The sequence below is a fragment of the Neofelis nebulosa genome, chromosome 13 (assembly GCF_028018385.1).
Source record: "Neofelis nebulosa isolate mNeoNeb1 chromosome 13, mNeoNeb1.pri, whole genome shotgun sequence".
NCBI classification, from domain to species: domain Eukaryota; kingdom Metazoa; phylum Chordata; class Mammalia; order Carnivora; family Felidae; genus Neofelis; species Neofelis nebulosa.
In genome coordinates, this window is record NC_080794.1 from 91,939,915 (window position 1) to 91,963,801 (window position 23,887).

General features: G+C 56.6%; 1 protein-coding gene across 5 annotated transcripts in view; it reads right to left on the reverse strand.

Annotated features, from left to right (window-relative positions):
* CFAP46 (cilia and flagella associated protein 46) overlaps positions 1-23,887 on the reverse strand; it is a 96,246-nt gene that overhangs the window by 52,772 nt on the left and 19,587 nt on the right. For 4 of the 5 annotated variants that reach the window (XR_009252785.1, XM_058698213.1, XM_058698211.1 and 1 more), the window contains 13 exons: positions 21,851-22,079; positions 21,597-21,717; positions 20,467-20,590; positions 20,158-20,288; positions 19,178-19,305; positions 18,210-18,343; positions 17,218-17,430; positions 15,585-15,750; positions 15,042-15,191; positions 14,583-14,690; positions 14,133-14,299; positions 3,992-4,123; positions 3,433-3,595 (listed from right to left, as the gene is read on the reverse strand). Coding sequence is in view for 4 of the 5 variants with exons in the window: in XM_058698213.1 (XP_058554196.1) it covers positions 3,433-3,595; positions 3,992-4,123; positions 14,133-14,299; positions 14,583-14,690; positions 15,042-15,191; positions 15,585-15,750; positions 17,218-17,430; positions 18,210-18,343; positions 19,178-19,305; positions 20,158-20,288; positions 20,467-20,590; positions 21,597-21,717; positions 21,851-22,079 (1,966 nt within the window). In the remaining variant the exon portion in view is untranslated. The remainder of the gene's footprint in view (positions 1-3,432; positions 3,596-3,991; positions 4,124-14,132; positions 14,300-14,582; positions 14,691-15,041; positions 15,192-15,584; positions 15,751-17,217; positions 17,431-18,209; positions 18,344-19,177; positions 19,306-20,157; positions 20,289-20,466; positions 20,591-21,596; positions 21,718-21,850; positions 22,080-23,887) is intronic. The other variant, XM_058698210.1, reaches the window with a different exon arrangement.

The window sequence follows — 23,887 nt, forward strand, 5'->3', positions numbered from 1 at the left end:
AAACAAATTTCCACTGTTTAAGCCCTCCAGGCACCCAGCATTTTGTTATGGCCGCCTGAGCTGAGACAAAAAGCAATTTCATTTATACCATCACCTAAGAGAATTAAATGCTTGCAAAGAGGTGAAAGACATATATGTTGAAAACTATGAAAACATTTTGCTGAAAGAAAGTGAACAAGGTCTGTATGAATGGGAAGACATCACTTGTTCATGGATGGAAAAATGTTAAACTGTCCATAGCACCCAAAGTGATCGATAGATTCGATACAATCCCTCAAAATCCCAACACCCTTCTCCAAAGAAATGGAAAAGCCAAACCTCAAATTTATGTAGAATCATAAGCGGCTCCAAGTAGCCAAAACAACCTCAAAAAAGATTAATAAAGTGGGAAGGCTCACAATTCTTGACTGCAAAATTTACCACAAAGCTACAGGAATCGAATCAGTGTGATCCTGGCACAAGGACAGACATATAGACCAATGGAATAAAACAGAGAGCCCAGAAATAAATTCTCAGATATATGGTGAATGACTTTTGACAAAGACACTAAGATCATACAACGGGCAAAGAACACTCTTCAACAACTGGTGCTGGGTGGGGCACCTGGGTGGCTCAATCGGTGAAGTGTCCGACTTCGACTCAGGTCATGATCTCGCCGTTCGTGAGTTCAAGCCCTGTGTCGGGCTCTGTGCTGACAGCTCGGAGCCCAGAGCCTGCTTCGGATTCTGTGTCTTCCTCTCTCTCTGCCCCTCCCCTGCTCATACTCTGTCTCTCTCTAAACTAAATAAACATTAAAAAAAAAAAAAAAACTGGTGCTGGGAAAACTTGATTTTCACAGGCAAAGAAATAAAACTGTCCCCCTATCTTACACCACATACTAAAATTAACTCAAAGTGAGGGTGGGGGAAACCTGAAACATAGGAGCTAAATCTATAAAACTCGTAAAGAAAACATTGGAAAAATTCTTCATGACGTTGGATTTGGCAATGACTCCATGGATGTGACACCAAAAACATAGGCAAAAAGAAAAATATAGTTGAAATTTGTCAAGATTAAGAACTTTTGTGTGTCAAAGGATACCATCAAGGGAGTGAAAAGGCAATCAAATGAATGGGAGAAAAAAATCTGCAAATCTGATGTCTGATAAAGAATTAATATCCAGAATATATACAGAACTCTTGCAATTCAACAACAACAACAACAACAAAAATCCAAAAATGGGCAAAGGACTTGAACAGACATTTCTCCAAAGAAAATATGCAGATAACTAATAAGCACATGAAAAGATGCTCAAAATCATTTGTCATCAGGGAAATACAAATCAAAATCACAATGAGGGATCTCTTCACACCTACTGGGATGGGTATAATTTTTTTTTAAATCGGAAACGAGTGTTGACAGGATGTGCAGAAACTGGAACGCTGCTGGTGGGTATGTATAATGGAGCAGCTGCTTTGGAAAATAGCTTTGCATTTCCTTCAAAGGTTAAACACAGAAGTACCATATAACCCAGCAGTTCTACTCCTAGGTGTGGACTCAAAAGAACTGACAGCAGGGACACAAATATATTTGCACACTCATGTGCGTAGCCGCACTATTCACAACGGTGGAAAGGATGAAGCCATCACGTTCAGCAACAGACGAGCGGATAAACAAAATGGTGTCCATCCACACAACGGAGCGTTGTTCGGTCACAAAAAAGAAGGAAATGCTGACACCTGCTACATGAACCTTGATGACACCATGCCGAGGAAATAAACCGGACACAGAAGGACCAACGCTGTGTGATTCGTGTTCAGTGAGGAACCTAGAGTCTTCCCATTCATAGAGATGAGAGTGGGGCTGTTGTTCCACGGGGACGGTTCTTGTTGGGGATGATGAAAAAGTTCCTGGCACAGACCCTGGTGATGGCCATAAAACACTAAATATAATTAAGGTCACTGAATTATATACTTCTGAATGGTTAAAATGGTAATTATATTAAGTATATTTGATCACAACTTTTTAAAAAGCCCACCGGAAAGAACTGAACTGTAGGTGAGTTTTATAAATGTCTAGACCCGGGCTGGGCAAATTTTTTCTGTAAAGTGCCAGAGAGCAAGTAATTCTGGCTTTGTGGGTCACAGGGTCGCTGTCACAATCACTCCCTTCTGCTGTTGCAGCCAAGCCACAGACAATGTGTAAATGATCAGGCATGGCTGTGTCCCAATAAAACTTTATTTACAAATATAGGAGACAGGCTAGATTTGGCCCCTGGGCGGGGGTTGCCCACCCCTGGCTTAGGCCATCAGAGGTCATAAATATCTTTGTAAGAAAATAGGAAGCATCAGCCAATTTCTTCTATGAGGCTCTGATTTTCAATTTTCTTCTTGCTGTCTCTTGAACAGCAGTCTCCCCGACCAGAGACAGTCTTGGGGATTTTACGCACAGCTGTGGGCCCTCCTGCCACAGGCCTGGCTCTGGATCAGCACAGAGGGCGGCTCCCCCATCTCGTCCTGTCCCCCCAAACCTCCCCCAGCTTGTCCTGCCCCCCAAACCTCCCCCAGCTCGTCCTGTCCCCCCAAACCTCCCACAGCTCGTCCTGTCCCCCAAACCTCCCCCATCTCGTCCTGTCCCCCAAACCTCCCCCAGCTCGTCCTGTCTCCCCAAACCTCCCCCATCTCGTCCTGCCCCCAAACCTCCCCCATCTCGTCCTGTCCCCCCAAACCTCCCACAGCTCGTCTGGCCGCCGGCTTCCGAGGGCTCTGCTGGGCCCCGGACTGAGGGCCCACGAAGCTCCGCCCACGGGCTCTACCCTAGACCATCTGACCATGGGCCTCTGTCTGCCAAAGCCTTTGACCTGCAGACCTTCCCTTAGAAAGGCCCTGCTGAAAACTGCAGGTTTAGGTCTGAGCCTGGCCTTCTTGGGTGGACGGGAAAGGTGCTGGAGTCCCCACGGGAAGCCGAGTCCTGGGGCACAGGACACACGTGGTCAGCAGGCGGGACAGCCCTCACTGACCTCTGCATGCCCTCTGAAGCCGGGTCTGCGCCCAGGTGAACAGAGGGGGCCAGCCGCGGGCGGTGACTTACCAAGACCACACACGCCCTGGCGACCGGGCACCTGTGGGGTGCAGTCAGGCCGAGACTTCGGCTCTGGCCCAGAGGTTTCTGTGGTTTTCCTCGGCCATCTGAATCTACTGTTCTGTCCTTTCCCCTCCCCTGCTGGGGCTTTCTGGGGGAACGGTCAGTGTCCCCTTGGAGGGGAGGAAGGAGGAAAGAGAGGTCTGCGTGTCTGCCCTGCCGGGTTTCAGGGACGTCACCGTCCTCTGGGCCCCCTCCTCTGCTGGCCCTTGTGTTCCCGGTTTGCACGGCTCCCCGGGGTCTGTCTTCCCTGGGGATCTCGCCCTCCCTTTCCGGAGGACGCCTGCCCCGCCGTGGCCCCACATGGCACACCTGCTTCTTCGCTTCTGTCTTATTGATGATGCCGATGAGCCTCTGTACGACAGTCCTGGCTCTCCTCCTGTTGGCCGCGGAGGACAGGAGCGGGAGCCAGGTGTTCCAGTACTGCCTCACAGCCAGCATCACCAGGGCGCTGCTCCCCGCCATGCCCCCGAACCTGAAAGGGAATCAATCCCTGGGCTGGAGCGGCGTAGACACCGATGATGCAGGAGCGACATGGGAAGCTTCTCGATTCACCGGGCAGCGGGCCCGGCTGGGCGCCACGGAGCACCCCGGACGCGGGCGCTCCCTCCCCCCGATGGCCATGGGGCCTGTGGCGACCCACTCGTGCCCGAGGGCCTCCCGAACGTGGGGTGGAGTGGATGTGACCGCAAGGGGCGAGATGGCCCCGGCCGCGGGGTCACAAAGGAGGGCCAGCCCTAGTGGCGGTCCCCGCTGAGCCCCGTACCCGTCACCCCACGGCACTGCGGTCCGTCTACCTCCCACAGGCAGCACGCGCGCCGAGCCCCCAGCCCACGCGGTCACACTGGCCACTTAGCCCGGCATGGCGCACCTGGCGCTCTCCACGAAGGACCTCGCGGCCGCCAGGCGCAGCTGCTTTCTGCCCTTCAGGTTCTCCATGATGCTCCTGCCCTGGATGCAGGCTGTGGTGCTCAGCATCTCGGCCACCAGTTGAGTCTCCGCCCTGGGGACAGAGACGTACGAGGGCAGGAGGGCTCTTCGGGGGAGACAGGTGCTGTGCAGAGAGGTGAACAAGCCCTGGGGGCATCCAGAGTAGCCTCGTGCCAGCCCCCAAACCGCAGCTAACTGGCCGAGCGCACTCAACCCACAGAACCACGAACCGGCGTGTTAAACGACGAATCTGTGAAGTGTTTTTCTGTGCAGCAGCAAAAGGTGGGCACAGCGAGCCCCTCCTAGCAGGGCCGAGCCCCGCCGGGAGCGACGGGGCTCCGCTCCCTGCGCCCCCGTGTGCTGGTCTCAGAGGGCCTCCGCTCTGTGCCGGGAGCTCAGTCCGGTACGGTTTCGACTCAAAGCTGTGTCAAGGATGCCGGACCCTCTCCCTAAACGTTTACTACCCCGGCCTCGCCATGGCTTGTGCATAGGTAACACCACACACGCGGAGACATCGCCCCCGGGAGGGGGATCCCGTGCTGGAGGGGACCAGATCCCCAACACCCAGCTCGGGGGGCCCTGGATTGATTCCCAGAGAAATACACACAGTTCCTGGGCAGACTCCCTCCACGGGCCACCGGAGTCTTTATTTTTGAAGAGCGTGTCTTCAAATGGCCTCTGGCTGGGTCTCAGACGCTTCCCGTATTCCGTGGGATAAACCCTGCTCTTTAACTGGAGTGACGGCTCACTTCCGCTTGGTACATACACGGTGTGGTTGGGGCGGAATCTTCCATTTGCTTTCGTTTGTCCCGTATGTTGTTGCTTTCCCCCCTGATTTGGGCTAACGGAATGACTTTTCAGTATTCCATTTTGTCTCCCCTGTTGGATTTTTAGTTCTACTTCTGTTTACTATTGTTTCAGTACTTGCTCAAGAGATTATAACGTACATCCTTAACTAACAGTGTAGCTTCGGTTAATATATCATTTCACAGGCGGTGGGAAAACCTCTGAGCAGTATTCTGTGACGTGCCTCATTCCTGTCACTTGTGTTCTCACGGTCACGCGTTTTACTTGCATATTTACTAAGAATCCCACCACGCGATGCACTTCCGTTTTAAAAAGGCAAATGTCTTTTAAAGAATTTAAGAACTGAGGGGGAAAGTCATTTGTGCTCACCCACGCATTCACCACCTCGGTGTTCTCCTGGCTTCGTCAACCACGTTTCCGCCTGCTGTCATCTTCCTTGAGCCTGAAGAATTTCCTCTGGCATCTCTTCGAGGAGTGGATTACCTACCTTACCTTTAGTCTATCGTATGCCTTGATTTTGCCTTCATTTTTTGCAGGCCATTCTTACAGGAATTCTAGATTGACAGGTTTCTTTTCTTTTTTAACCCTTAAAATGTTAGGCAGTCCACGTTGTTTCTGCTGAGAAGTCTGCAGTCCCACCCTTGCTTTCCTACACACAACGCACCCGTTTGCCTTCCGACTTCTCTCCAATGATTTCTTGCCTTTGGCCGGCAGCAATGGGACTACGGTGAAAACAGCTGTGGTTTTCTTTGTGTTTATCCTGCTTGGAGTCATTGAAAATCTCGGATCTCTGGCTTGATGTTTTTAACTCAATTTGGAAAAAAAGTAAACTCTTCTATCTTCAAATATACGTATCTCTGCCTCCCTCTCCTGCCTCGGTCCTGAGATTCCTATTTCCCTTGGGTTAGGCCACTTGATTCTGCCCCACGTGTCGTTGGAGTTCTGTTCATTTTGCTTTTCTGTCTTTTCTCCCTGTGCTTTGGTTTCAATACTCCGTTGAGCTGCATTCAGTTACTTACCACTTCTTCAGCATTCAGATGTTAGGCTCTCCCAGTGAAACATTTCCAGATGTTGTGTTTTTAGTTCTGGAATTTCCACTTAGGTATTACAGTTTCCATTTCTTTGTTGAAATTCCCCACCTGTACACTAATTTTTCCACTAAAAATGCTTTCTTGTATTTATGACAGCTGTTTTAAGTTTTAAATTTGTTGTCTTCTAATTTCAAACTTTGTGTCATATCTGTCTCTGTTAACTGTTTCTATCCTATTGACTGTATTTTCTCCCGGTATGGGAGAACACTTTCTTGTTTTTCCATACGTCTGGTAGTTTTTTTATTTTATGCTGGACACTGCAAGGGCTGTATTGTTGAGTGTGGATGCTGCTGCCTTCCTTTAATGGGATGTTGGGGTTCATTCTGACGGGCAGTTAATTTACTGGTGCCTCTGTTTATCCTATGAAGATTTGAATGAGGCTTTTGTAGGGTAAGTCTAGAGTGGCCCTTACAGCCCTATTCCTAAGGTATACGGTCTTTTTGAACACCTGGCAAGTTGACTCTGGTTGGCCAATTCAAACACCTCAACACGGATGGCTTCCAGCATCTCTCTGCAGCTTAGAAATCACACCTCAGTGCCTGGGAACATACATGCTCTGTCCAGTAATCTCTTTTCTCACATCATATCTGACAAATGCCGGCTGTCTCAGTAGCCCCAGGCACGGGTCCTTGTTTCGTCCCAGTATGTCTTCTGTCTGGGCTGTGCTTCCCAATGCTGACGTTTGAACACCCCTCCAACCCCACCCCACAGAAAGCAAGGGCGAACGTGCAGCCACGTTTGATGTTCCCTTTTACAGAAAATCTCTTCTTTGGATCATCTTTTGTCCAATGCTTGGCAATGATTGGTTCATGTATTTTGCCAAGCTTTACCGTTTTTTCTCACAGCACAAGAGTATAGTAACTGTTACTGTGTAATGGCCAGAAATGGTAGGAAAAGGGACTTTTACATATAAATAAACATGTTCTATAAATGACTTATTTTATTATATAGTATATACTTATTTTATTTTATAGATAAATATAATATAATATGCAATAAATATAATATTAAATAGCTTACATATTTATATGTAAGATATAAATATTATATACACATATATAAATTATTAATAAATTACATAAATATATTGTATATATTATATAAATTTCTATAAAGACCCAACATTGATGATTATGTTAAATGAAAATGCTGAACAAAGTAGAGATGTCCCAAATAACCTTAGACTATCTGGAATTAGACGAATCTATTTTGTGTCTGTTTTAAGGATCTGCATGAAATTTCTTATTAATGGACGTTCCTTTATGCTGATAGTGTGAATGTGAAAATTATTCTGGTAATTAAACACTCAGAGATGAAAATACTGATTAGAAACTGTACTATTTTTCAGCAAGAACTAAAAATTTACTATTACTGTGCATTGCTATTATAAAATTACTTTGTGACCAATTCCACACTAGAGTTTCTACCTATAAATTGCAAAGTGGAAAGATTAGTATAAACATTTGAAATACGTGTCATTTTCTTTAAACAGTGAATCATCTGCCGCGAGTGCCATGTGGCTGAATGTGACTGTGACCATGCATCCTGCCTGACCAGGCACAAGGTCCAACGTTCTGAGTGGCCAGCAAGGTCACTATCAAGTGGGCATCTCTTCCAGAACCAGGGGCCGTGTCTCTCCAGCTGCCAAGCACCCAGGAGCATGCCTGGACACAGCTAGCAAGCCAGGAGGCTGGATGAACGGTCAGAACCACAGTCAGACCCGGGTACGAGGGGCAATCCCGCTGAGTGCAGTGACTCCGGCTGCCGCTAGAGGGCAGTGATGCTATATAAATGAGCTTTCAAAAGCCGAGGCGGAAATTACATTTTTATGGTACCTCCACTTTCCCTATTACCATTTGCATAAATTTCTATTTTTATCTTCTTTTATTGTATTCGCCACCAGCAGTGAAGCGACTTTTAACCCAACAGAGCGACTATGCAGCAGCGTTCAGGTGCTGACTCTTTCTAGAAGAATGTCTTTGCAGTTTCTCTTTTCAAAATAACTTGTGAATTTTTATCAAAACGGTACCTGCACACGGGGAGGCATCGCTACTTTACTCAGCTCGCAGCGCTGTTCCCTGCAGGGAATGACTTCTAAACGCTTAGCCCTCTCCTCTGGTAGGCATATGCTTGCCTCTAAAACTGGGCATCTAACTGGACTTCCCAACGTTATCAGCTGCACACATCACCTGTGGAATTCTTACGACGGTAGATGAAGTTTAAATTACTCAGACCTGGGGCTGCTGGGTGGCTCAGTCGGTTGAGCATCACTCCTGATTTCAGCTCAGGCTGTGATCTCACGGTCGTGAGATGGAGCCCCTTGTCAGGTTCTGCCCTGACAGCACAGAGCCTGCTTGGGACTCTCTCTCTCCCTCTCTCTCTGCCGCTCACGCTCTCTCTCTCTCTCTCTCTCTCTCAAAATAAATAAATAGATATTTTAAAACAAGATTTCAGATTCTCTCTCCCTCTGCCCCTCTCCCTCTTGTGCATGCTCTCTCTTTAAAATTAAAAATTTAGGGGCGCCTGGGTGGCTCGGTCGGTTAAGCGTCCGACTTCAGCTCAGGTCATGATCTCATGGTCCGTGAGTTCGAGCCCCGCGTCGGGCTCTGGGCTGACAGCTCAGAGCCTGGAGCCTGTTTCGGATTCTGTGTCTCCCTCTCTCTGACCCTCCCCTGTTCATACTCTGTCTCTCTCTGTCTCAAAAATAAATAAAAGTTAAAAAAAATTAAAAAAAAATTAAATTAAATTAAATTAAAAATTTAAACTACTCAGACCCTCCTTTTGCCCTCTTCTCAACTTATTAATATAGATTACAGGATTAATTTAATCCCCCTATTTATTATCTTTGTTCTTTAAAACATTATACCAGCTCAGATCTCGTGGACCCTCAGCAAGTGACACCTGACCGCTCACCTTCTCAGGCGAGGCTGCTGTCACAGCCATTCTCCTCTCTTCTGGGCAAAAGCGTTTGGCTTTTGAATTGCCAAAACTGGTAACACTTTTGTGAAGGAGCCACAACTGTTAATCCCAAAACTAAAGTATCAGTGAACACCATGATAATGCAAATGTTTTGTGTCTCCTAGAGTTTCCCACTGGCTTTTTCTCCACTGTACGATTTTCATTTAGCACCGTGCCTTTTCTACTCTTCCTAACCTAACCCCGGGTCCTCTGTCTTCCCTGCCCTCGCTCCAGAGCCCCCTCCGTCCTGCTCCAGTTCAGACAGGGAGCCCTCCCAGCAAGCAGCACAGTGTGACAACTTTTCTGGAACGTATTTATTATTCCAAGCATCCCACATCTCTCTCTCGTTTGGTTTATTCCTTTGTTTTTCTGGAGCATATCCTTCAAGTGACTTTCCCACAAACAGGCGTGTGGGAAACATATATTTCGGGTCCCTGTCTGCCTAAAAATGGCTTTCCTTCCCCACGTACTTGACTCAAAGTCTGAGTGGGTTAAAATCTAGGCTGCGAATTATTTCCACCTAGAAAGCGCCATTTTTCTTCTGCCTCCCAGTGTTTGGAAAAGGCTGTTGCGTTGATGTTTCCGGTGACTCTGCAGATGGATTTTTCTTTTTTTTTAACTTTTAATTTTATTTCAATCCAAGTGGGTGAACATAGAGTGTAATAACGATTTCAGGAGTAGAATTTAGTGGTTCATCACTTCCATACGCCACCCAGTGCTAGTCCCAACAAGTGCCCTCCTTGAGGCCCATCACCATTTAGCCCATCCCCCAACCACCTCCCCCCCAGGAACCCCAGTTTGTTCTCCATATTCCAGAGCCTCTTATGGTTTGCCTCCCTCTCTGGTTTTTATTTTATTTTTCCTTCCCTTCTCCTATGTTCATCTGCTGTGTTTCTCAAATTGCACATATGAGTGAAATCATGTGATATTTGTCTTTCTCTGATTGACTTATCTTGCTTAGCATAATACACTCTGGTTCCATCCACATTATTGCAAATGGCAAGATTTCACTCTTTTTGATCGCCAAGTAATTAATATTCCATAGTGTGTGTGTGTGTATATATATATCTATATATATATATCTATATATATATATACCACATCTTCTTTATCCACTCATCAGTCGATGGACACTTGGGCTCTTCCATAATTTGACTGTTGTCGATGGCGCTGCTATAAACGTGTGCCCCTTTGAATCCGCATGTTTGCATCCTTTGGATAAATACCTAGTAGTGCAGTTGCTGGGTCGTAGGATAGTTCTGTTTTTAGTTTCTTGAGGAACCTCCACACTGTTCTCCAGAGCGGCCTCACCAGTTTGCATTCCCACCAGCAGTGCAACAGGGTTCCCGTTTCTCCACATCCTCGCCAGCATCCAGAGTCTCCTGACTTGTTCATTTTAGCCATTCCGACAGGTATGAGGTGGTATCTCATTGTGGTTTTGATTTGCATTTCCCTAATGAGGAGTGATGCTGAGCGTGTTTTCATGTGTCGGTTGGCCGTCTGGAGGTCTTCTTTGGAGAAGTGTCTATTCATGTCTTTTGCCCATTTCTTCACCGGATTATTTGTTTTTTGGGTGTTGAGTTTGGTAAGTTTTTTATAGATTTTGGATACTAACCCTTTATGTGATATGTCGTTTGCACATATCTTCTCCCATTCCGTCGGTTGCCTTTTACTTTTGCTGCTTGTTTCCTTCGCTCTGCGGAAGCTTTTTATTTTGACGAGGTCCCAGTAGTTCGTTTTTCCTTTTGTTTCCCTCGCCTCTGGAGACGTGTCTCGTAAGAAGTTGCTGAGGTGCAGATGGATTTCTTTTAAAGGCGGTTCGGACACTCTCTTCATCTGTGATGACCAGACGTGTCCCTGTGGTGCGTGTGCACGTGAGGGTGACTTCATTCCCCTGCTGCCCGCTGGTGAGAGCGTCCGTCAGGCGGCGGCGTTGTCTGCCCTGGAGCCTCTCCTGCATCACAATCCGCATTCAAACTTCTTTCTGAAGCACACTCTCTGTTCTTTCCGGGGTTCTGAAGGTTAGTCCTTGGACCTCCTGTGTGGCTCCGGTGTGGCTCCTGGCTTTTCCGTCACATTTTCTGTGTGTGTCCTTTTTCATCTGCTTCCTGAGAGATTTCCTCACACTGATACCTTTTTTTTTAATGTTTTATTTTTGAGAGACAGAGAGAGACAGAGCACAAGAGGGGAGGCGCAAAGAGAGAGACACACACACACAGAATCTGAAGCAGGCTCCAGGCTCCGAGCTGTCAGCACAGAGCCCGACGCGGGGCTCGAACTTGTGAACTGTGAGATCGTTACCTGAGCTGAAGTCGGACGCTCAACCCACTGAGCCGCCCAGGAGCCCCTCCTCGCGCTGCAATCTTCACTCAATTTCTTTCCAAGGGATCTCCAGTCCTTGATTATTCCTTCTTCCACAACACTACACACTTTTTAAATGCCGCAACTTCTCAAGTAAGTTTGAGGGGTTTTTCTTAACGTTCTCCTCTGGTTGTCGCATAATCTGTGTATCCTGAGGAATTCTCCCTATTTGAGAGTGTGGCTGAGATGCTGGTGGGGAGCCGGTAGCAAGCAGGGGAGCCCTGGTGCCCTGCCCGGGGTCAGGCGTCCCGGCAGGCGGCCAGGTGGTCTGTGCACGGCGGTCACACGTCCCGCCTCGGTGCACCGGGCTCCTGCGTGGGTGGAGGCCAGCAGCGGGTGGGCGCCCGGTAGCCACCGAGCTGCATGACCAGGGACCACCCCTCGGTCTCCCCCAGCTGGGGTGGGAAGTCAGAAAGCGAGGGAGACTTCCCTTGTGGAAGCCAAGTACCTCTCAGGACAGACTGTTGAGAGAAAATAACCCGTAGCCTCTGTGAGAGGTCAGTCCACACTGTGCCAGAGGAAGGGCCCCTCGTGATGACCCTCAGTGCTGGCGGTGAGAACGGACAGGCTCCGTCACGGCTGTGCTTCAGCTACTCTGTTTTCAGACAGAGCCCTTCTGACGCCCCCACGGCTACCGCCTCAGGTCGGTGGGCACGGGTACCTCGGGCAAGGCTGACGGACACCTGCCCCAAGCGTCCAGTGCCTCAGAGGGTTTAGTCAACTGCCCGTTCCTCGACTTGCCGGCTCCATGAGCTTCCGACGGCCCTCACCCTCTGCCGGCCGCCTCTCCTCCTCTCCTGTGGGGGAAGCCTCGTCCCGCCCCACCTCATCCCAACAGACATCCACGGCTTCGGTGTTCTTCCAGAAATCTCTGCCTCTGCGCCTACGGACCCCTGGGCCTTGGAGGCGCTGCCCTGAGCTCCAGGGTCGCTCGAGGGCAGCCTTGTCTCGACGGGTCGTGTGGCCCACGGTCCTGGGAACCCACCCCAACCTTCCTTGCAGGGCCACCTTCTCACTGGCACCACCACCTGCTACTTCGGGCCGGTGACTGGAGTCCTCAGCCGGACCCTTCAGCCACGCGTCCATCCCCTCCCTGCCCTGCGGCCCTCGGAGGGAGCTTCCTGTGCCCCCGTGTGGTTGGAGCCCCCCGGCTGGCACGAGAGCCACTGGGTCTCCCCTCGACCCGCCGCTGCCCCACACCAGGCCTCTGTGCCTGAGCGTCCCGTCTGAGGAGGGCAGGTCCTGGCGGGCACGCACCACCCCACCCGGAGAGAAGGCGTGCGGTGGAAAGTCGGCTGCTGCGGTGTGTGACGCGGTCTTCTGTTCGTGGGGCAGCTGGGACCCACGCACGCCCTCAGAACACAGGCTGCCACAACAGCGTCCAATTCTTGAGGAAGTTACGGCGACCAGCCAGAGACGAGGCTCCCCGTTACCTCTCAGCAATGGACCTTGTTACTTGGGCCCAAGCCCTCCCATGGGAGGGGGCCTCTCCTGCTGCCCTGCGTCCTGGGGGCTCCCGTCGCCGGGGGCTGTGCCCATCTCAGGGACGTGAACCCACAGGGATCGCGGCTGACTCTTCCGGCAGTTTCTGGCATGCTCCTGCCCACAGAATGGGCGCGTGGCTGTGTCCGAGAGGCTGCATCCGGGGGTCTCTGGGAGCGTGGGCTTATAGAACCGGACGCCTGGGCCCGGGCCCAGCTCTGCCGCCTGCCGGGGAGGTGGCCTCCGGCCACAGACGTAGCCTGCGCCTGCCTCAGTTTCCTCACCTGCAATATGGGGACGGTGGCACCCACCAGAGAGCTGGTTGAGGTGGTGCCGCAGGGTCCTCGGAGGGAGCCATCCTACACGCGCCGCCCCCATCATGACCCCACGCGCATCTGAGACCCTGGCCACTTGGAGGCCGGCGGTGTTAAGACATCTCAGGTGGCATTCCTTTGTCGGCCCCCAAATACACGCTGCGTGTGTCCCACGCAGGCCCCGGAACTGCCGCTGAGATATGGCGGACGCATCCGTGTCCCTGGGGCTCTCAGTCGGGGACAGACCCCCCCCCCCCCCCCACGCTGCCAATCACGCTGCCACAGCGGGCAGCCCGAGACGCGGACGCGGCCCGAGGTTGGCCTCACGTGGCGATTCAGCACGCCTGGGTCTGGCCCGCCCACCCTGGCTGCTGAGTCACTACGAGCGTCTTCTTCATACCCTCGAGTCGGTGATTTCGTGGTTTCCAGGAAACAACCCACGAGACCCTCAAGGAAAACGGTCGTTACCACAGAAAAAACTCACAGTAGAAACAAATTAAAACAGCTGACACTCACAATGAGGGGAAAGACGCAGAAACACAATTCCCGGTCGGAGGTCGGAACGCGAGAGCCGCCGGAAGCTGTGAGGGAAAGCAGGCGTCCAGCGCCGCACGGGGACGGGGTCCTGGAGCTCGTGCCGCGACATCCGGCAGCCACGGCCTCCGGAGAGCGAACGGCCCGCAGTGGGCAGGGCGACAAGGGCCGGAGGGTTTTCTTGTCACTGGGACACCTCCTCGGTGACTTCTGAATTTATGTGGCACGTCTACGTTGCCCACTCAGAACTACGTTCATCAAAGCTCTGTCTGTCGGGGATGGCAGGTGGTTGACCCGGGAGCCCCTTTCTGCCTCTGTGCCCGTGACCGTCACGCTCACGGCCAGTGAGCCTTGTGTGGCCTCAGAACCCCTCTGAACCCGGCTCTCTGGAGCCATGGCTGACGGCCTCGTGCTGGCTGACGAGGAGCTGGCAGGCAGAGGCGCACGGACACACGGACAAGGCTGCCGGGACACGTGCTGGGATGACCCAGGGCTGGTGCTCGGGCCTCGGGGGGATCGGTCCACAGCTACTTACCGGCTAAACATCCTCAGGAGCCTAATGCCCATCTGGATGGCCTTCTGTGAGCAGGCCATGGCGACCTCGTGGTCGTGGGCCATGTGGGCAAAGTGGGTCAGTCGTGTCAGGGTCTGCAGCTCCACCAGGGGGTCCGGCCAGTTGCACTCGGAAGCCATTTCCACCACCTTCCGGGCAGGGGAGAAGGGGCGTCTCTTAGCGCGGCTGACGTGCCACCCCCGGGGTCCCCGCCCCGAGCCGACTGCAGAGGAAGCGCACGGGTGGCTCCCACGTGGAATGGCTCGGGCACTCTGCGAGGGGCAGGTGAGCGCCGTGGTGAGGACGGGGTCCCGCGACAGGGCACCCAGTCTGCCGCCTCAGGCAAGGCCCTCTGACCCCGGCTCTGAGTCTGAGCAGCTGACCCGAACGAGTGGCCTCAGGCTGGGGGCTCTGGGCACTCGTGGCGCCTACCTGGGCCAAGGGGGGCACGGAGAAGTCCATGAGGCCCAGCCCGTTGCAGGAGTACATCTCCAGAGCAACGAGAACTCTGGTCACCGAGTTGATGTCCTCGTTGGGACTCTGGGGGAAGGAAGTGTAAGCGCCCGTCAGCGCGGGGGTGCCGGGACGCTGGGGACCGGAGCCCTGGGACACGCCAGCATCGCGGCGACAGCCAGAGCCATTGGTGTGTCGGTTTCTCTCCAAGGTCCCTTTCCAGGCAGCAACGAGGCAGCAGGTCTGGTGGCTGGGCTGGCCGGGGGGTGGGGCGGGGCCGCCCATGACCTCAGAGCCCACGTCTGTGGGAGCTCTCCTGTCTGGGTCCCTGCTTGTCCGCCTTCAGGCGGGAGACCAGGGAAGACCTCAGCAGGAGGTGTCCGCCCTGCAGGCCCCGGGGAGCTCCCAGATGCCGCCCACGCCCCAGGCCCCTGGCACCTGCTCGTCCGCGCCCAGCCGCGGCCCGATCTGCTGCTGTAGCAGCTGCCGGGCCTTCACCCAGGTGGCAAGGAGCTGTTGCTGGGTGCTCACGGGCACCACCTCCTCGGGCTCCGTCCCGGTGCTCAGGTTCAGGGCGAACTCGCAAACCTGACGCAGATGGGGCCTTGTTCTAGAGCCTGAACTCTGAACAGGAGCCCGAGCCAAGACCCAAACTAGTAAAAGTAAGTGGACCTGGCTCGTGGTCAGACCGGCAGGGGTTTAAACAGGCACCAGGCCTGCAGCTGGCGGCCTGGCCCCCACGCGCCCCTGGGGGGCCCCCGGCTGGCCCTGCCACCTGCCCGGCTCCGCCGCCTCCCCTCCCTGACAACACCCGGCTCTCTGTCTTCCTCTTACAGAAATGCATGTTCTCTGCCCCTCCTTGCCCTGCACCCCATGTCCCGGCAGTAGAAAACCCTAGCCAGTTTCACCTCCTAATGGCCACCCGTCACCTGCGCTAGTGGACTGAGGGTCCCCCCCGGCCTCGCGCAGCGAGGGCTCTACCTCCACCGCGGTCCTGACTTCAGCGCTGGCTCCCGAGTCCAGTGGTGCGTGAAACAGGTTCGGGCGCATGGGTCTTCTAGATTTTTCCGGCACTTGGGTCGGAATCCAGTTGATAATCAAGCCTCGAGCCAAAGTGTTGCAGAGCATCCCCAGCAGAGTGCAGTCTCTGGAAAGAGCATGCCGGCAGGTGAGAACACAGTCGCACGCACAGACTCAAGCAGACGAGTCTGTGACAAAGTGCGTTTGCCGGGCTCCCATCTTGCCGGGACCAACGACAGGCGCCCGTGGTCCCGGCGCCAGTTTGCCGAGCTGCCAAGGCCTCCTGGGGGAAGCTGGCTGTGACGAGGGCCGCTCCGGTGACGCCTGGCTCCCCCGCCACAGGTGGCCTTCCTGGCGAGAGGGCGCCGCCGTGCCAGGCGGGCGGGCTCCTCGGGGCATCATCGGGGCGGGACAGAGAGGCCCATCTGGCCTCCGTGCCCGCTGCCGGGGGTCCGTCAGGCCGCGCAGGCCTCAGTCGCGGCCCGGGCACTTTTACTGGTTGGTTAACAGATCAAATGGGCCTCGGCCAGAACGCCCACGTTTCTCACTGGCAACGTTATGGCACCAAAACGTTGAAAACTGCTGCAAACGGTCTCCGCGCGTCCAGAACCGGGGACTCAAAGTCTGAGCTCCATCTGCGATGGAAACTCATGGCAGTGCTGGGAGGGGAGAGGCTGGCGTCTGCGGAGCCCCGCTGGGGCGCTCGCATCAGAGGGGCATCCACAGGGCCTGCTCACTGCCCAGCGAGGGGCTCTCTAGCTCGGGCTCCGTGTTCGTTATTAATCGTCCCTGACGAAAACCGGCACGCGGCCTGCTGGTTCCCACCCCGCCTAGCACATCCACTTCGGTATCCGATGAGAAAACCTAAAGCTTATCGTTCAGACTAAAAACCAAACCAGCAAAAAAACACACAAGGAGAGTCTTTAAATGTCATCCTTGTCGGGTGACACTGTGGTCTGTCTTGCTTTTAAATTTCCGATTTTAGCTCCCGAAAACAGCAATCTCCCGGGCCCCCATCCGTCTACATAAGAAAACACAGACGCACGTTTGCAACCTTCCATGAAACCAGATGAGATTTGTACAAAGAAGTTGCTCTTTGCTTCCATTTTTCCCAGCTGATCTGGGTCTCAGCAAACCTTCCTTAGAATCATTCGGTTTGGAACAGAGTGGGGCAGGCCGGCTCCGCGCTGAGACACAGTGAGGGTGGGGGGCTCCTTGCCGGGTGGGCCCGAGGCCTTCCTCCACCACTATAGGCCGCCCTGCGGCTCAGAGATGGTGAGCATCTGGCTTGGGGTGCACAGCTAGTGAACGGAGCCTGGGATGCTGGAGCAGCCCTCCCTGTGCTCCCACAGCCTTCCCCCTGTCCCCCTGTCCCCACGTCCCAATCACTGTCAGACACCAGCCAACGGCAGACCTGCCTTTCCTGGAAGGATAGCACTGACGACGGTGGGGAGGGTCCCGGGGCACCACCCCCACCAGCGGACCCGTGTGTGACCCCACGGTCCCCGGGCCTGAATCAAGGTCTCTCGGAGCGGCAGGACGGAGCCTTCCCCAGGGGTCAGGACCACACGTGGGACCCGCCAGCCACACCTACCCGTTGTGGCCCGTGGCCTTGACGATGCTCAGGAGGTGGTCCAAGGCGTCCACGAGCTCCCTCTGCCTCCCGGCCACGATGAGGTGGCGGTTGTGGTTGAGGACGTAGACCACCGCGTTCTGCACGATCCAGCCTTCCTGGATCTCTTGCCCGATCTCGGCGGACCGCAGCCAGCTGTCCATGGCGCCCTGTGACAGACTCTCAATCCAGGCCCTGCAGAACGCACCCCGTCAAGCTCTTCCTTCGAAACAAGACCTTTCCCGAACGGGCATTAGGGACTCGAACACGCGGTCTGCCCGTGGCCCACTGGTCTGCGGAGCCCGCCCCCGGCCTGGACTGCCTGCCGCGACCCACTGTGTCCCCTCGACCCGCCCGCAGGGCCCGGGCCGTGTCCCCGTGCTGCGCCTGCCCGCTGCCTCCACGGGAGCCTGTTCGCTAGTGACAGAGGCTCGCCCCTCCAGTTAGCGGGTGGGCAGTTAGACGGTGTGCGGCTCCTGCGACATGGGGCCGATATTCACGCATTACCACACTCTCTCTTAAAAATACTTAGTTTTAGATCAAAGGCAACTGAGACCCTGGTATCACTGTTAACAGAGCATCTCAAATTCACGAGCGTTTCAGTCGTGGCATTTCACGTGCTGTGTCTTCTGGGATGTTCTACGTGAAGCGCTCTGCTCACCCACACTCGTGACCGAGGCCCAGACCACAGCTCGTCCTCTGAGCGCACGGAAAGCCGCTCCCCTTCCACACCCCACTGCTTACACCAACCCATCGTATCCTCTTTTTACTAATAACAAAATACGCTAACTGGAAGGAGCCAAAGTGTGGATTCTACTAAAACACACTAGACAAACCATCCTGCCACGCCGGCCACGCATGACACCAGCCACGCCCCTGGTGTGGGCGCAGCCTCCCTGGGCCACCCGGCCCGCTCCGTGGCTGAGCCGTGCTGGCAGCTGCCGGGGACGCCGGGGCCCCTCCGGGCCACCTACCGGTACACGACCCACTGTGTGTTGTCCTCGGGGCCCTCGAGCGTGTAGCCGGCCGAGTGCTGGCTCGGGTCCTCCGGGGGGGTGGGGTGGTCATTGAGCTGGACGCCCTCTGAGCGCAGCAGGTGGACGGTGGCCTGTGAAGGAAGCGAGGGGCGGCAGAGTCACAGGGCACAGACGCAGCGCCAGGCGGGAACACGCGGCCAGGCACAGGGTGGGCAGACCCCGCGATGCCCCGTGGTCCTCTCAGCCTCAAGGGTCCTCCCTCCACTTCACCCACAAATACCGTGTCCCGGGAAGAGACGGCTCCTTCTACGAGCCACACACAAGTCACGCCATTCCTCGGACACAGTCACTTCTCAACGTTAGCCAGCGCCCGGCCGCGTCTGCCCCCGGTCACCTCACGAGTGCGCAGAGGCACTGAAGGCTGCCGAGAGCACTGGCACGGCCGGGCAGGTGGCCCTGCCACCACTGGCCGTGCCCCAGTCGTCACCGCGTCCCCAGCTCATGGCATCGGCCCGGCATTTGGGAGGAACTTAGCAGACGGTCCCCGAGTAATTCAGAGAGCGCTCTAGCCCGGCTGCCCAGACCCCAGGAGAAACGACCTAACGTGGCTCCAAGGATTTTGGTTACGCAGTGCCGTGGAGCGTGGCCCTCGCGGGCGGAGGTGCAGGTGCTGTGGCCCAGTGCTGACCCCTGATGGCACACCTCTCCCCACGACAACTTGCTCAAAGTGCTTCTGACGTCCACTCCGATGCAACCCCCCAAAACAGCAGGTCACTGCGTAGTCCCCACGTGACTGTGGGCTCCCGATGCAGAAACTATCTCTAAGGAAAGGGGACACGTGATCACGGGGCCCTCGTGCACCAGGAAGGCGCCCCTACTCGGCACCTGTCCCTTCAGGAGGCAGGCCTTCAGGGGCAGTGCTCCACAAGAGCACAGGCGCCCATGCCCACCCACCAGCGACGCACCTCTGCGTTGATGAACCCCACTTCGGCGAACTTGCGCAGCAGGCTCGGGGACGCCTGCCGCTGCGAGGTCACTTCTGAGGGGCCCCAGCCGTCCTGGGCCGCGCTGTCTCCGCCCCTCTTCTTCTTTCCTGGGGGAAAGAGCGGAGCCTCAGCCTTGGTCAGACGTGGTGCTTCTTTTGCAGCAAAGGAACAAGAACAACTCAAGGATTCCTGGCTCACCCCCAGCTCCGGGGCAGACAGGGGTCTCTGGGAGGTGCGTCTTTGCTAGAAGGGGCTGGAGGAAAGGCCCCCCCCACACCCGGGGTGCAGGGCTCCCTGGGCGGGTGGCTAACGTGTCCCCAAAGCCGGCTCAGCCGCAGCTCACGTGTCACTGATGTCCCCGACAACACATTCTTGGTTTTGCTTGTGCCCCTTGAGAAGCACCCGGCCCCACCAAGCCTGCAGCAACCCTGCCCTGGGTCTCCTCAGACCCCTGGTACATGCCTCTGCCCTGACCGTCCACCGGACCTGCCCGCTGACCCATCAGCCCCAGAATCTGTGCTGATGTGGGGAGCCGTCTTCCACCCACACTCCCGAGAAAACCCCACCCACCTCAGCCCCCCCCCCCCGTTCACTGTCACCTCTGCCCTCTGCCCTCTGCCCTCTGCCCCCAGGCGCCCGACACGGCGGCCTCTGTTCTCTTGCTCACAGCAGGTGCCTTCCCTTTTGGAGCCCTGATGACCCTGAGGGACCAAAGAGCAAAGGGACAATGGCCCGGCAGCACAGGGTCCATCAGGTCACGGTGACGCTCGGGAGTCCCTTCCATCGCAGGACCCCTGCTTCCAGCACGTGCACACTGACCCGGCCCCCGGCAGGAGCCGCCCCACTGGTCATCGGGGCTGCCGGCCCCTGCCCAGGGGCGGCTGCACGGTCCGACTCTGGGCTTCGGAGAACATGCGACCCTGGCTGGCGCCTGGGCGCGCGTGTGGGGGCCCTCGTACCTCTCTTCGGCCGCGTCGGCTTCTTCGCCTTGACGTTGTCGTACAGGAGGCAGAAGCGGCACGCTGTCCGGCAAACGTCCCACACCCCCTGCTTCCGGGCGACTTTGGCGAGCTCGGCCCAGATCTGTATTCTGCTCGCCGAGGAGCCAAGCGACAAGAGCGTGCGTGCGTGTCGCTCGTGACAGGCCACCCGGCACCACCGCGGGGTCGCGCGAGCCACAGCCCTTCTCGCCCCGTGGGGGGTGCCCGCGCCCCTCCCTGCTGGGGCGGGTGTCCCGCTAGCCCGGCCGGGGGCACCGCCTCACCCACCGCTCCTTGGCGTTCTCGCCCCCCAGACGCCGCAAGTGCCCGGCGGCCTTGTCCACGCTGATGATGTGGTGCCGTGCCTTCGCGAACAGGTAGCTGAACCGGCCCCCGGTCTTCCCTGTAGACACTGCGGGCGGAAATGGAAGGGCAAGGCTGGCGTCCGGTGTCCCAGGGCCCAGGACTGGGAGGGGCCGCACCTCGTCCCGGGGACCCTGGTGCCAGGGGGGTGCCGCCCCCACACGCAGCAGCCCGGGGGCTCTGCGCTCCGGACAGGCGTGAGCTGGTGCCCCTCCGGAGGGCGCTCCCTCACACCGGCCCCTGCCCGACACCCCCCGCTCCCTCCCGCGGCCTGGCCCTCTGGTCTGCTGGGTGGCGGGGGCTCCCTTTGATAAACGAAGCGCAAGCCACGGAGAGCCAGGCTCGCCCGAGCGCGGGGCTGCCCGGCACAGTTGCACAGAGCGTGTGGCACATGCTGTGCCCCTCTCAGCCAACACGCCAGCCACCTCCAGGAGCCAGCCCCCCGCCCCCGGGGCCCCTCACCCCGCAGGGCCGGAGGGAGTGCCTTCTCCGGCTGGGCTCCCGGCCGGCCAGCAATGCTCTTACCGATCGGAGCACCTCAGGACTCTGCCGACACTTGCAGGGCACAGTGGAAAGCCAGGGCGGCCACGCCCAATGAGCCCCACGGCCACAGAGGGCCACGTCCCAGAGCCGTCTTCCACCCACCGCTGGGGCATGACAGCTGGGGGAGCCTCGGGGCGGCCTTCGGTGGGGCCCCCCAGCCGGGCACCCGGCCGCCGTCCCCAAGAATGTGATGTGCTTGGCGGGTCAGTGGGCAGAACTGTGCCCCCAAAAAGGTATGATGAACCCTAACCCCCAGAACCTCAGAATGTGGCCTTATTTGTGTCTCCACGGGGACGAGGGGAAGGCACGGAGGACACTGCCACCTGCAAGACCCAGGGGGGCTGCAGCCATGCCCCCTCCAGACTGGTGCTTTCAGAGGCCCAGACCGCACACGTCAAGGTTCGGACCTTCGGCCGGCACGGCGTGGCCCCCACACGCCAGGCCGAGCGTCTGCCTCAAGACGGCACGAGGCTCAGGCGGCCCCTGGGCTCTGGAAGAGAAAGCCGGCCTACCTTTGGCCCCGTTCTCGCTGTCGAGCACAATCTGGAAGGTGTCGGGGGCCAGGGCCAGGCCCGCGTTCACTAGGAGAGCCCGCTTCTTCCTGACGCTGTCTTTTGGGATAGCTTTCTTCGCCTGCAGCAGGAAGGAAGAGTGGGCTGTCACGTTGCCAGAAGCGACACCGTCTCCGGGCTGTTCCAAGGAGGCACGTGGGCTCCTGCAGGGCCCCAGCCCCCCGGCCAACCCCACAAGGCCGTGACGACAGCACCTGCTCGATGGCCACGACGGCCTTGTCCTCGGCACGCTCGGGGGACTGGTACAGCCTGGTGCACAGATGCAGCCGGTTGAAGGCCACCCTGAGCTGGTCCTGGTAGAGGCCCAGGCTGTCCAGACGCATGGCCTTCTGCAGGTGCCACATGGCCGGCTCCAGCCGGTCCTCGTCCTCCTCGATGTGCACCATTTCCATGTGCACCTGGCAGCGGAGCAGGACCATGAGGCTGGCGGGGGTGGAGGGGGGGACAGCACAGCGTCACGCGGGCCCCGGGAGCACTGGCTTCCCGGTAGACGCCCCAGGGGGAGACGTGCAGTGAGCCTCCGGCTGCTCCTGGCTTTCCTGCATCCTTGAGGCCCTGCCCGGCCTGCCTGGAGGACTCAGACGGGGGGACAAGCAGCGAGGGCCCTGCGGAAGCCAGAGCGGCTGGGGCCTGCGCTCCGAGGCCCAGGAGCAGCAAGCTGGCAGACCAGGGACACGCCAGTGAGGCCTGCTGGGTGGCGCACAGGGAAGCTTGGGACGCTGCAGCCACCTGGTCCGTCCACAGGTGCCGCCCGCCCTCCCCCCCACTCCCACTGCTCCCTGCAGCCTGCCCCCCCTGCAGCGTGCGGGCAGAAGCCTGCTCTTTGCCCCTGTGAAGGCAGCCCCGCTCGGGTCTTAGCAGCTGGGGCACACCCCACGCTCAGAACAGCCACCGTGCCCCATGGGCCCTCACCCGACCTCTGCCAGTGTCTACGGGTATCAGCGAGGGGTCCTCACAGCCTTTCCATCAACGGGAGGCAGAGAGCCCACGTCACGGGGTCATGCCCTGGGATGCCAGCATTGGCAAATCCAACAAATTTGGCCGAACGCAAGTTCCACAGGACCCACGAACTGAGCACAGATGGAGGTGCAAATGCCACGTGGCCTGCCTGTGACCTCAGGGATGAGGAGGCAGGGAGGCCCCGTGGCCCTGGTTACTGCCGGGAGAGGGCCCACGCTCCTCACGGGGAACCAGGTTTGTCCATAGACTGTCTACGAGTGCGGGCGGCAGCCAGGGCCATGGTCCTGGGGTGGCTACAGAGGACACCTTAGGAGCTGGCCGAGGCCAGCCAATGCCACACACAGCAGAGGGGGCCACACGGAGGGTCAGCCCACTCCGGGAACGACCTGGCAGACGGCTCGCTTGAAGAGGCCGTGACTCGAACGAGGGCACACAGCTGCCAGAACGGGAGGAACGGAACCAGGCGAAAAGGATGTAGAAGTGAGCAATCCTCCGACGGTGGTAAGTGACTCTGCGACACGCAGCAACCACAAAGCGGGGCCACATGTGAGAGGCGGCCGGCACGAGGCTCCGGCAGAGCGAGACTGCGGCCCCTGGGGGGCGTCAGGCGCGAGCCCGTGATTGTCGGCCCCCCCGGGGACAGAGCGCGGAGCCGCCGTGCCAAGGAGGCGACATCAGAGCACAGCCTGGGCGGCTGGAGTCCTAGGCTGGCAGGAGGGAGGGGCTCTGTGACACCAGAGACCGGATGACCAGGAGGCTGTTCGTCACCAGACGTGGTTAACTCGATGCCTTTCCAACAAAAACCAACTTCTCCAGATGGGACAACAGAGCCTAGCACCCCGCAGTGTATCACCCACACTGTTCAGTGCATACCAGGTGAGCAAGGACGAGAAAAATGTGACCACAGTCAGGATACAGGAAGGACCACATGTTGAGTTTACCAGATAAATCCACTAATGCACGTATTAAAATACAAGTACAAATATATCAAAAACCTGAAGGAAAACAATACTAAGGACAGAACAGATATTGAATCTCAGGGGAGGTGGAGAAATGCAGACACGGGAGGTACCTGAGCTCGGAACTAGACTACGTGAGGGGAAAACTCCTGCTCAGGGCTCACGGCACACAGGAGACGGCGGAAGGAAATCAGCCATCAGAGGGACAGACTGAACAAGATGTAAGAATGAGCGGAGGCTTGGGGACCTGTGGGCAGCATGGAGGGCGCACTCGAAACCCAGGTCCCAGGAGGCGGAGAGCGAGAAGGACGA